Source organism: Salmo salar, chromosome 20, assembly GCF_965601325.2.
Source record: "Salmo salar chromosome 20, fSalSal1, whole genome shotgun sequence".
In the NCBI taxonomy this organism is placed as follows: domain Eukaryota; kingdom Metazoa; phylum Chordata; class Actinopteri; order Salmoniformes; family Salmonidae; genus Salmo; species Salmo salar.
In genome coordinates this window covers 79,679,984-79,693,555 of record NC_138310.1, presented here as the reverse complement: position 1 = coordinate 79,693,555, position 13,572 = coordinate 79,679,984, and the positions used below count along the sequence as shown (strand labels likewise).

The 13,572-nt window shown below is 45.2% G+C and overlaps 1 protein-coding gene across 4 annotated transcripts in view; it reads left to right on the top strand.

Moving 5' to 3' along the window:
• The first annotated feature begins 1,305 nt into the window (after positions 1-1,305).
• LOC106581393 (glutamate receptor 4) overlaps positions 1,306-13,572 on the top strand; it is a 115,632-nt gene continuing 103,365 nt past the window's right edge. For all 4 annotated transcript variants that reach the window (XM_014163428.3, XM_014163429.3, XM_045703995.2 and 1 more), the window contains exons 1-2: positions 1,306-1,652; positions 5,307-5,465. In XM_014163428.3, coding sequence (XP_014018903.2) covers positions 1,565-1,652; positions 5,307-5,465 — 247 coding nt within the window. In that variant the 5' untranslated portion in view covers positions 1,306-1,564. The remainder of the gene's footprint in view (positions 1,653-5,306; positions 5,466-13,572) is intronic.

The following is a 13,572-nucleotide window of genomic DNA, read 5'->3' as shown; positions in this document are numbered from 1 at the left end:
CACACCAGGCATAGATTAATATTCTATGCATTGCAAATGTAAGCCTAGAAAAAATACATTAGCCTATCAGCTTCACAGGCTTAATGACAAGTGTTCGGGTGTAGCCAAATACGTTCTGATGTGATTGGTTGGAATAGAAAGCCACTGCTCTTTTTACCCACTGTGGCCAACACTCTTGGCTCACACATTTGTGTAGACCTCTGGTACAAACATACACTGAAGGAGCTGAATGCCGTGCTAAAGTTGTATACTTCAAAACGTTTAAAACAAAAAGAGTAAGTATCCAGTTGCCTAGATAGTTTACAGTCTTCACTGGTTCTCAGTGTGGTTTCAGCACCATGGACAGCGGCAAGCTAATGCTGTGTGTGAAGTTGAACAATTATTAGACTATTCACTCAGGGATTCCTTTAGCTACGCTCTGGGTTGAATGAAGGCTAGCGCCCACACCGATAGGAGGCTATGGTCATTGAGGGACCGGAGACAGATTCTTTCCGTTTTACTCCGTGACAAATAGCCGTTTCTCGCCGTGATCCCAACCCGTATGTCAGTCTGTCGGTTTACCGGCGGCGCAGACGATTATGAATGAGGAGCGAGACAGTTGATCCCAGAAAAGAAAACACGCGTTTTATTCGATTAACTCTCTCTCTCTCAACTCCCGCTCATTCAGAGACTGCGGACTCCCGCTCCTTCATCTACTTTCGCGGCTCTGCGAGACAGGGGACTTGTTTAGCCGTGCACTCTAATGGGTGTGAGGAGATGGATGGGTCTGTGTCGGGAAAAAACAGCGCAGGGCGGGGGTTAGGGTTGGAGCCCATTGGTGCGTGCAAATAACACGCATTTACAGTGGGAGAGAGAGAGAAGGAGAGACAGCGTGCGCTTTGAGGTGGAATCAAATTCCGTACACAACTCACGTAGGGGGGTAGCCTATGCGGTAGTCTACGTGGTTAGGCGTACTTATCAGACTATAGAAACACAAAAATAGTGTTTAAAAATAATTGCCTCTGTCACCGGTGAAGGGACACGAGCCTATAAAAGCACCTGAATCGCCTTCACAATTGCCACAGCCCCGCAGCAGCGCCGTTAATGAAAACGCCGCGACGGATGATCCCTTTTCAGCTCTCTAAACCAGACAAATCCTTATCAAAGGAGCTGTTTGATTTACCGCAATGGCTAGTTAAGAAGACAGGGTTGGAAAAGATAGATTGAGGGAGGTGTGTGTGTGTGTGTGTGTGTGTGTGTGTGTGTGTGTGTGTGTGTGTGTGTGTGTGTGTGAGAGAGAGTGAGAGTGAGGGCGCGCATGTCCAATCCTTCCATGCAGGCTGTAGACGCTCCTCACCACTGGCGAGTTGTTCTCTCTGTCTTTTCCTTCTCGCGCTCTCTTGCATGTGCTCGGTTTAGTGTTTACCGAGCTGGACAGAGCTCTCTCCAGCGGCAGCGGACACTGCGGGGGAACAAGACCACTATGGATTGCTAAAACTCGGGCTTATTTTTCAATTTTCCGACCTTCTCTCTCGCCTTGTTTCCTCCTCCTCCATGTCTCTCCACAGTTTTTAAAGGACGGAAAATGAGGATTATTTACCTGCACTTTCTCGGGGTGTTTTCCGCCCTTTGGGGGCTAGCGACTGGGGCTTTCCCCAGCAGTGTTCAAATAGGTGAGTAGGCTAAAGACCTTTTAAAAATAGACACTTGTTATAGCCGGGGTTTTAAGGAGTCTTAAATTGTTTTCATCCCCAATCATGTTTATTTATTAAAGAGGATTTACATTGCCATTATTTCTAATAACCTAAGTAGCCTACAGAGGGAAAACGCTGTCTGTTTGGCTGATGTGACTCAGGTGATTATTCATAATTGTGGTAATTGTTTTCCTGCTGTCGGAACCGGAGGTTAAATGGTTTTCTCTCTCTCTCTCTCTCTCTCTCTCTCTCTCTCTCTCTCTCTCTCTCTCTCTCTCTCTCTCTCTTCTCTCTCTCTCTTCTCTCTCTCTCTCGCTCTCTTCCGTTTTGTCTCTGTCTAGCTCTTCCCCTCTTTCGCGTTATTTGTAATTTTCAAACGGGCATCCTGCGCTCATAAATGTTTTAGGGCGCTTTGTTCCTAACCGTGCTGTTCTGAGTCAGATCGCTACTGCATCATCTTCCCGTGCCATACATTGCAGGATGACCCTGGCTATCCGATCCGAGCCCGACCCGTTCAGCCGGGACTAGTCCCGGATCAAAGTTTCTATTAAACATGATCCACTGCCCTGAGTCAGTTGTATACCCCATCCTATAACAGTCCTACACACACACATGCACACACACAGACACGCACACAGACACACACACACAGTGCTCTGTTCTGGAGGTGTGTGTTAATGTATGCTCTGCATCACTCCGTGTGAGGTGCAGGAGGAGAGGCACTGTAATGACATTCTGGTCTCTGACTCTTTCTCGTTCCTTTCACTGAGCTGACGATAAAGTTAATACGCGAATATGGTCTGCTGGATACACGAAAACACACACACACACACACACACACCTCAAACCCTATCCCCCTGTTAACTTGAGAATGTATTTGCATATCGCTTCAATACACAGAAGTGGAACTTAAGGCAGAGGAAAACCAATTCCTTGGAGAATATAAAAATATCATGCAATGTTACAATGCCTTAGAAATAGACTTCTGTACTGTAGTTAATGTACCTCAATTGGGCTGACCAACCAGTGCTCCCGCACAGTGGCTAACCGGGCTATCTGCGTTGTGTCCCGCCACCCACCACCCGCCAACCCCTCTTTTACGCTACTGATACTCTCTGTTCATCATATATGCATAGTCACTTTAACCTTATCTACATGTACATACTACCTCAATCAACCTGACTAACCGGTTTCTGTATGTAGCCTCGCTACGTTTATAGCCTCGATACTGTATATAGCCTGTCTTTTTACTGTTGTTTTATTTCTTTACTTACCTATTGTTCACCTAATACTTTTTTTTATTGCACTATTGGTTAGAGACTGTAAGTAAGCATTTCACTGTAAGGTCTACGCATGTTGTGTTCAGCGCACGTGACAAATAAACTTTGATTTGAGTTACTGTAGTTACCATAGTTAATGCTTCTATTGCACAACTGTTGTATGTTTGTGAATCACATGCCATTTACATTTACATTTTAGTCATTTAGCAGACGCTCTTATCCAGAGCGACTTACAGTAGAGTGCATACATTTTATTACATTTTTGTATATACTGGCCCAGCTTGGGAATCAAACCCACAACCCTGACGTTGCAAGCGCCATGCTCTACCAACTGAGCTACAGTGGGTGATGTTTGGGATGTTTGTGAATGACATGTCATTTGAGGTGATGTTTGGGATGTTTGTGAATGACATGTCATTTGAGGTGATGTTTGGGATGTTTGTGAATCACATGCCATTTGAGGTGATGTTTGGGATGTTAGTGAATCACATGCCATTTGAGGTGATGTTTGGGATGTTTGTGAATCACATGCCATTTGAGGTGATGATTGTGATGTTAGTGAATCACATGCCATTTGAGGTGATGATTGTGATGTTTGTGAATCACATGCCATTTGAGGTGATGATTGTGATGTTTGTGAATCACATGCCATTTGAGGTGATGATTGTGATGTTTGTGAATGACATTTGGAGGTGGTTGCTCTGCTGCCTTGCGCTGCCTTCTCCATTCCTCCCTCCTCCCCTGTCATCATTTCCCCTCTCTCACCCTCCCCGACATATGTCACTTTACCCTTCCTCTCCCTCTCTCACCCTCCCCAACACTTTCCCTCTCTTCATCTGTCACTTTACCCTTCCTCTCCCTCGCTCCATCTCTCATCTTAGCCTTCCTCTCCCTCTCTCACCTTCCACACCTCTCTTCATCTGTCACTTAACCCTTCCTCTCGCTTTCACCCTCCTCACCACTTTCCCTCTCTTCATCTGTCATTTTTACCCTTCCTCTCCCTCTTTTTATATTATTATAAAAATGTTTTACCCCTTTTTCTCCCCAATTTCGTGATATCCAAATAGCAGCTACAGTCTTGTCCCATCGCTGCAACTCCCGTACGGACTCGGGAGAGAAGAAAGTCGAGAGCCATGCATCCTCTGAAACATGACCCCGAAAAGCCACATTGCTTCTTGACACACTGCTCACTTAACCCGGAAGCCAGCCGCACCAATGTGTAGGAAGAAATACCGTACACCTGGCGACCGAAGTCAGCGTGCATGCGCCCGGCCGCCACAGGGAGTCGCTAGAATGCGATGGGACAAGGACATCCCAGCCAGCAAAACCCTCCCTTAGCCCGGACGATGCTGGACCAATTGTGTACTGCCTCATGGGTCTCCCGGTCAAGGCCGGCTGCAACACAGCCCTGGATCGAACCCGGATCTGTAGTGACACCTCTAGCAATGCGATGCAGTGCCTTAGACCGCTGCGCCAATCGAGAGGCTCTTCATCTGTCAAGGCTCTTCATCTGTTATCTTACCCTTCCTCTAACACTCACCGTACCCCCCACTCTTCCTCTCTCTATCTGTCATTTCACTTTACCCTTCCTCTCCCTCTAACACTCACCGTCCCCGCCACTCTTCCTCTCTCCATCTGTCATTTCACTTTACCCTTCCTCTCCCTCTAACACTCACCGTCCCCGCCACTCTTCCTCTCTCCATCTGTCATTTCACTTTACCCTTCCTCTCCCTCTAACACTCACCGTCCCCGCCACTCTTCCTCTCTCCATCTGTCACTTTACCCTTCCTCTATCTCTCACCCTCACTCCACTCTTCTTCTCTCCTCTTGTCACTTTAGCCTTCTTCTCCTCTATCTCTCACCCTCACGCCACTCTTCTTCTCTCCTCTTGTCACTTTAGCCTTCTTCTCCTCTATCTCTCACCCTCACGCCACTCTTCCTCTCTTCATCTGTCACCTTATCCTTCCTCTCCTTACCCTCAGTCATATTCTGGTCTTTTTGATGTCATCTCTCTCTGTCTTACACTCTAACTTTCTCGCTCCCCCTCTCTCTCCTCTGTCCTACTCTCTCCCTATGTCTCTCTCTCTCCCCATCTATCCTCTACAGATTTAAGAATCCCCCCCGTCTCAGCCATTTCTCCCTTTCCCCCTATTTTTCAGAATCCCCCACGGGTGCACATTTTGGTTTTTGCCCTAGCACTAGAAATCTTGATGAGTTGGCTATTTGAATCAGCTGTGTAGTGCTATGTCAAAAAACAAAATGTGCACCCAGCGGGGGCCCCAGGACCGAGTTTGGGAAACCCTGTGCCAATGAAGCACAGTTCAAAACCAACTGTCTTTCTCCTCATCTATAGGTGGTCTATTTATCAGGAACACAGATCAGGAGTACACAGCATTTCGACTGGCTATCTTCCTGCACAACACCAGCCCCAATGCCACGGAGGCTCCATTCAACCTTGTACCCCATGTCGACAACATTGAGACAGCAAACAGCTTCGCCGTCACAAATGCCTGTGAGTACAACCAGATAAGAGTTTGTGTGTGTGTGTGTGTGTGTGTGTGTGTGTGTGTGTGTGTGTGTGTGTGTGTGTGTGTGTGTGTGTGTGTGTGTGTGTGTGTGTGTGTGTGTGTGTGTGTGTGTGTGTGTGTGTGTGTGTGTGTGTGTGCGTGTGCATGTGCATGTGCACTCAAACCTTGTACCACACACATAGTGTCAGCTATCAATCAAGAGTTAGAGGTCTATATGAGGCTGTCATTCACTATAGGAGGATGGGCAAGGGGTTGCTGTGTCTGCTTAGCTTGAGAACATGACTGATTTGTGTCTACAATGAAATGAGGGAGGTCTATGGGATGTCATCAACGTCCAGATCACTCAGGAAGTACATCTGCACTGGGAACATAATGGAGTCTCCATGGATCTCCTCTTGGTAAATGGAACTGAATAGAACTATTCAGTCCTATTGTTCCATGTGGACTTCCTTGTCTTTCTTATGAGATAATCTCTATCTAAACCTTCTTTAAATCATCCCCAGATTTGTGTGTCATATTGAGGCCCAATAAAATGTTTTCTACAGTTGAGCCAGGCTAATTTCCATCATGTTGAATTTGGTCCAAGGACTAAAGCTCTGTGGTTAATTTGGCAAATTGAAGCAAGAGTAACAGGGGAAATGAAAGACAATAGAATTTACTGGCTTGGAATAGATTATCTAAAAAAGCAATGGGAGAAGGAAATGAAGTGTGTTTGTGTGTGTTTTGAATAAGGATGCAGCTGTTGACTTATCGAGACCAAATTTGTCAAAGTCATCCTCAACTACCCTCTCTTGCTAGTTGCTACTGCTGCTGCTGAGGGCAGCTTTGTAATTTCTATATGAAGAACTGTTGGTGCCTTCCCTCTGACTGTAGAAGGCTGTGACTGGGTCAGCCTGATCACTAGAAATAGACTTCAATTTTAGACGTTTGAAAAGGTCCTGAGAACGTGGATATATGCCTTCCTCTGCGCTTACAAAACAAAAACCTAAATATTGTCCAGCACTTGGCACAACTTAGACCACCACGCCGCCACAGTTCACTATGGTCTGTCTGTCTGTCTGTCTTGTTCTGCGTACAGTCTCTCACTCTTCGTCTGTCTCTTCGTCCATCCGTCCGTCCTTCCGTCTGTCTGTCTCTTCGTCCATCCGTCCGTCCTTCCATCCGTTCGTCCTTCCATCTGTCTGTCTCTTCGTCTGTCTGTCTCTTCGTCTGTCTGTCTCTTCGTCTGACTGTCTCTTCGTCTGACTGTCTCTTCGTCTGTCTGTCTCTTCGTCTGTCTGTCTCTTCGTCTGTCTGTCTCTTCATTTGTCTGTGTCTCTATGTGTCTCTCTGTCTGTCTGTCTGTCTCTTCATTTGTCTGTGTCTCTATGTGTCTCTCTGTCTGTCTGTCTGTCTGTCTGTCTGTCTGTCTTTCTCTGTCTGTCTGTCTGTCTGTCTGTCTGTCTGTCTGTCTGTCTGTCTGTCTGTCTGTCTGTCTGTCTGTCTGTCTGTCTGTCTGTCTGTCTGTCTGTCTCTCTCACTCTCTCTCACTCTCTCTCTCACTCTCTCTCTCACTCTCACTCTCACTCTCACTCTCACTCTCACTCTCACTCTCACTCTCTCTCTCTCTTAGACTGTGTGAAAGTTGGATAGTTACAGACTAGTGTTGCACAGTAAACCGAAACTTCGGTACTTTTTCAATATTAGATAATGAAAAACGTTTCGGTACTCAAATTTTTGTTACCTTCGGTACATCTTTCAAATGTGTCTTGCAACATCTACTGATTGAGACAGGATGAAGTCTGTCCATCAGTGCAGCCGATGTCCCCTTATAGCACGAGTACACCGTATCTGCAATGTTGCAACTGTTAATTACTGTACGCAGAACAATATCCATTACAGGCTACAACACTTTACAATGCAAGAAGGTACCGGTAGCTTCCAGCTTTGTTGGCTAACTTTCCTTGCTAGCTTACATCTGAAGCTAACACCAATTTACTACCCTAGTCCTTTTTTGTTCCAAACAAATTGCTCACCAAACCATATTGCAAAATATGCTAATTTCAAAGCTGACTGTCACCAAAAACCATACAGACATTACCAAAAACCTTATTCATTCATTTGCCTCCCTCATCTCAGTCAGGTTTATTATTTTTATTTTATAGCACAAAACACCAGTATACATACAGGAAGTATACAAACAAACAAACAAACAAACAAACAAACAAACAAACAAACAAACAAACAAACAAACAAGAACAACATGTAAGGCTGTAAAGTAACAAAATGTGGAAAAAGTCAAGGGGTCTGAATACTTTGCGAATACACTGTATATGCTATATGCTAAAAGGGATAAAACAAATGACAGATTAAAGACTGTTTTTATAGCTTTCTTATTTGAAGAATGTAGAATGATCTTAATGTACTGCTTGAACTGCTTATAGAAAACAAGGAAGAGTGGTTATTTATTAGTGAATTTACATTTATTTATATTACATTTAGCATTAGCACAATTACATTTCAGAGGTTACATTGTTTTTCTTTATTCTTATTACAGTTTAAAGAAACTCAGCAGCACATTCTCCCATAATAAACAAAAATCATCCAGAATATTATCAATTATAAATCTAAAAATATCTTGCCATAATCTCTTTACAAGTAGACAATGTCAAAATAAATGCTAAACTGTTTCTGTATGCTCAATACAAAAAAAGTACAATTAATATGAATGTATTTTTTGAGTTTCTTCAGGTAATGATTCACAGGTTAATACTTCTGGATAACTCTGAAAGAGACCTTTGACCTTGTTAACAAGCAGGTATTTGTTGTGGTAATAACCAAACCTTTTTCCAACAGATATTATTGACAAGTGTATCCCAGTAAGTTGTGACATAAGGAATAGATACAACATCCTTTTAAAACAAAGAAGGTATAGACCTATTGTTGTTCTGAAGGAGCAAGAAGAAACACATTTTTATTACTGAAGAATCAACTGGACTAAACAAGGGCATCTCAAGAAGGTGTGGTCTGGTTACACCTCTAAACAGCATGAGAGTTCCAGATGGAAAAGCATCAAATACTATGGCCAACTCTCTTGGTGTAACGGGGATATTGTAAAGAGATCAAAATTCCTTGAGTAACCACCCTTATGCATTAAAACGTTTACTCACCAGAAGGATGTGATTATCAAACCCGTTCTTAAAAAACAAATAATTGTTCCTATGTAAAATATCCTATTTGTTCCAAATGAAATACCTATATATATTAATGACCATGCTACGAACACTTGTCTATGAAAAGCAAGTCATTTGGTAAGAATCTTATCAATGTTATAGTTACAAAGCAATATCAAATCAAAGCGACCAAAACGGAAGAAGGTATAATGCGGGATAAAATTCCAAGTTGAAGTTGGATTCTTTTTAGCGCAATTTATCATAAAAAAGATTATTCAAAGTAGGGAAATCCCCAAAATGTACTCTCCAAAAAAGGAAACTTTACTCTCCAAATATCTGTAATATCAAACCTTTCTATAAACTGCCTCAAACCTGTATTCAAGAAGTTCTCTGTCCCAGAGGCCATCTATCAATACAATTATTCAGAGCAATTTTAAAATCCACTACAAGTAAAGCATTAGGGAACTTGGTTAGCCAATGGAAAACATGCGTTTCCAAAGATTCAAGTAAGTGATCATTTTCAAGTTTGGAATTGAACCCATAAATGTTGGTAGTAATAGTGAGGATGTTGTTGCAGTTGATAACAGGACAAGGAAAGTGACCAGAAAGGTCACAATCTGAGTGCAAAATACTTCCACTGAAATGATTCTTTAGAGTGATGACTGCAACGGAGCGATCAGAACCATGAGAGAGCCATAAATCATTTCCACACTGTGATCTCCAGAAGTTGATATCAGTAGAAATAGAATGAGATTCTTAAAAAAAACTAAAAACATATATATCGGTTTAAAGCTGTTTGGCAAATATAATAAGGCTTGGTGCTCTACATTCTATCTAGCATTGAGTCAGTCACGTCTTTCCTGTCTCTCTCCCTGTGTGTGTGAATGACGTCATTAGGTCTTAAAGAGGTCTTATAAAATATGAGATTGCTTCTTCTATGCAAATGTCCCAAATGGAAAGGAAACAGATTTGTCAGCTGTAGTCCCATGAAATCAGCCAAAAACTACAACTCAATGCATTCACACACTCCTATTGGATATGCATTCACTTGTACTGTGAATGGACCTAGGCTACATCTTGATTTACCCAGTTTATCAATAGAGATTTATAATTCAAATAAATTATGTTATGTTGTTTTGTAGTTAGATTGGTAAAAACTGTTTAAAAACTTGGTTAAAAAGAAGAAACGTGGCTGTCTCTGAAATATTGACATCAGACATGTCAAATGCAATGAAATTGCAGTCAAAAGATCAGTCTAGTTTGATATGGTTTTTCTATCGTGGTGGTTTTGAGTAGCGTGATACTAAACCTGGTATTGGTATTGATGTAAAGATTCTGGTATTGTGACAACAATATTACAGACCGGCTATCATACTGTGTGCTGTCCTGGGCTGGGCATTGGCTTGACTGTGGTGTGTGTGCTGTCCTGGGCTGGGCATTGGCTTGACTGTGGTGTGTGTGCTGTCCTGGGCTGGGCATTGGCTTGACTGTGGTGTGTGTGCTGTCCTGGGCTGGGCATTGGCTTGACTGTGGTGTGTGTGCTGTCCTGGGCTGGGCATTGGCTTGACTGTGGTGTGTGTGCTGTCCTGGGCTGGGCATTGGCTTGGCTGTGGTGTGTGTGCTGTCCTCGGCTGGGCATTGGCTTGGCTGTGGTGTGTGTGCTGTCCTGGGCTGGGCATTGGCTTGACTGTGGTGTGTGTGTGTGTGCTGTCCTGGGCTGGGCATTGGCTGGGCTGTGGTGTGTGTGTGTGTGGGAGGTTAAAACAGTTGTCCTGCTGCAGATGAAGTGTGTCAGTAGTAACCTGGGCTCTGGGCCTGTTCTTAGTCTTAATGTTCCGCGCTGATGAACTTGTGTGTGTGTATCAAGTGAGTGAGCGTGTGTGTAGCGCAGCAGCGGTGGATTAGTGTCTTATTGTCTGTGATTGTTAGAGCTGGAGAAAGGACTCTGCTGGAGATCCACTGTCTTCTTCCATTACCATCCCTCTCTCTCTCTCTCTTTATCTCTATCTCTTGCTCTATCTCTCTCTTTCTCTCTGTCTGTGGGAGATGTTAGGCGTAAGATGTCTAGAGTTTAAGTTAACAAGATTTACTGCCAGTCCACTTTAGATAGGGAGGAGACATTGGTCGATGGCAGAAAAGATGACAGGGTCTCTCTCCAGTCACAGTAACAGGGTCTCTCTCCAGTGACAGTAACAGGGTCTTTCTCCAGTCACAGTGTCTCTCTCCAGTCACAGTGTCTCTCTCCAGTCACAGTAACATGGTCTCTCTCTAGTCACAGTAACAGGGTCCCTCTCCAGTCACAGTAACAGGGTCTCTCTCCAGTCACAGTAACAGGGTCTCTCTCCAGTCACAGTAACAGGGTCTCTCTCCAGTCACAGTAACAGGGTCTCTCTCCAGTCACAGTAACAGGGTCTCTCTCCAGTCACAGTAACAGGGTCTCTCTCCAGTCACAGTAACAGGGTCTCTCTCCAGTCACAGTAACAGGGTCTCTCTCCAGTCACAGTAACAGGGTCTCTCTCCAGTCACAGTAACAGGGTCTCTCTCTAGTCACAGTAACAGGGTCTCTCTCCAGTCACAGTAACAGGGTCTCTCTCCAGTCACAGTAACAGGGTCTCTCTCCAGTCACAGTAACAGGGTCTCTCTCCAGTCACAGTAACAGGGTCTCTCTCCAGTAACAGTAACAGGGTCTCTCTCCAGTCACAGTAACAGGGTCTCTCTCCAGTCACAGTAACAGGGTCTCTCTCTAGTCACAGTAACAGGGTCTCTCTCCAGTCACAGTAACAGGGTCTCTCTCCAGTCACAGTAACAGGGTCTCTCTCCAGTCACTGTAACAGGGTCTCTCTCCAGTCACAGTAACAGGGTCTCTCTCCAGTCACAGTAACAGGGTCTCTCTCCAGTCACAGTAACAGGGTCTCTCTCTAGTCACAGTAACAGGGTCTCTCTCTAGTCACAGTAACAGGGTCTCTCTCCAGTCACAGTCACAGGGTCTCTCTCCAGTCACAGTAACAGGGTCTCTCTCCAGTCACAGTAACAGGGTCTCTCTCTCCAGACAGGGTCTCTCTCCAGTTACAGTAACATGGTCTCTCTCTCCAGACAGGGTCTCTCTCCAGTCACAGTAACAGGGTCTCTCTCCAGTAACAGGAACAGGGTCTCTCTCCAGTAACAGTAACAGGGTCTCTCTCCAGTCACAGTGTCTCTCTCTAGTCACAGTAACAGGGTCTCTCTCCAGTCACAGTAACAGGGTCTCTCTCCAGTCACAGTGTCTCTCTCTAGTCACAGTAACAGGGTCTCTCTCTAGTCACAGTAACAGGGTCTCTCTCCAGTCACAGTAACATGGTCTCTCTCTCCAGACAGGGTCTCTCTCCAGTCACAGTAACAGGGTCTCTCTCCAGTCACAGTAACAGGGTCTCTCTCCAGTCACAGTAACAGGGTCTCTCTCCAGTAACAGTAACAGGGTCTCTCTCCAGTCACAGTAACAGGGTCTCTCTCCAGTCACAGTAACAGGGTCTCTCTCTAGTCACAGTAACAGGGTCTCTCTCCAGTCACAGTAACAGGGTCTCTCTCCAGTCACAGTAACAGGGTCTCTCTCCAGTCACAGTAACAGTGTCTCTCTCCAGTCACAGTAACAGGGTCTCTCTCTAGTCACAGTAACAGGGTCTCTCTCCAGTCACAGTAACAGGGTCTCTCTCCAGTCACAGTAACAGGGTCTCTCTCCAGTCACAGTAACAGGGTCTCTCTCCAGTCACAGTAACAGGGTCTCTCTCCAGTCACAGTAACAGGGTCTCTCTCTAGTCACAGTAACAGGGTCTCTCTCCAGTCACAGTAACAGGGTCTCTCTCCAGTCACAGTAACAGGGTCTCTCTCCAGTCACAGTAACAGGGTCTCTCTCCAGTCACAGTAACAGGGTCTCTCTCCAGTCACAGTAACAGGGTCTCTCTCCAGTCACAGTAACAGGGTCTCTCTCTAGTCACAGTAACAGGGTCTCTCTCCAGTCACAGTAACAGGGTCTCTCTCCAGTCACAGTAACAGGGTCTCTCTCCAGTCACAGTAACAGGGTCTCTCTCCAGTCACAGTAACAGGGTCTCTCTCCAGTCACAGTAACAGGGTCTCTCTCCAGTCACAGTAACAGGGTCTCTCTCTAGTCACAGTAACAGGGTCTCTCTCTAGTCACAGTAACAGGGTCTCTCTCCAGTCACAGTCACAGGGTCTCTCTCCAGTCACAGTAACAGGGTCTCTCTCCAGTCACAGTAACAGGGTCTCTCTCTCCAGACAGGGTCTCTCTCCAGTTACAGTAACATGGTCTCTCTCTCCAGACAGGGTCTCTCTCCAGTCACAGTAACAGGGTCTCTCTCCAGTAACAGGAACAGGGTCTCTCTCCAGTAACAGTAACAGGGTCTCTCTCCAGTCACAGTGTCTCTCTCTAGTCACAGTAACAGGGTCTCTCTCCAGTCACAGTAACAGGGTCTCTCTCCAGTCACAGTGTCTCTCTCTAGTCACAGTAACAGGGTCTCTCTCTAGTCACAGTAACAGGGTCTCTCTCCAGTCACAGTAACATGGTCTCTCTCTCCAGACAGGGTCTCTCTCCAGTCACAGTAACAGGGTCTCTCTCCAGTCACAGTAACAGGGTCTCTCTCTAGTCACAGTAACAGGGTCTCTCTCCAGTCACAGTAACAGGGTCTCTCTCCAGTCACAGTAACAGGGTCTCTCTCTAGTCACAGTAACAGGGTCTCTCTCCAGTCACAGTAACAGGGTCTCTCTCTAGTCACAGTAACAGGGTCTCTCTCCAGTCACAGTAACAGGGTCTCTCTCCAGTCACAGTAACAGGGTCTCTCTCTAGTCACAGTAACAGGGTCTCTCTCCAGTCACAGTAACAGGGTCTCTCTCCAGTCACAGTAACAGAGTCTCTCTCCAGTCACAGTAACAGGGTCTCTCTCCAGTC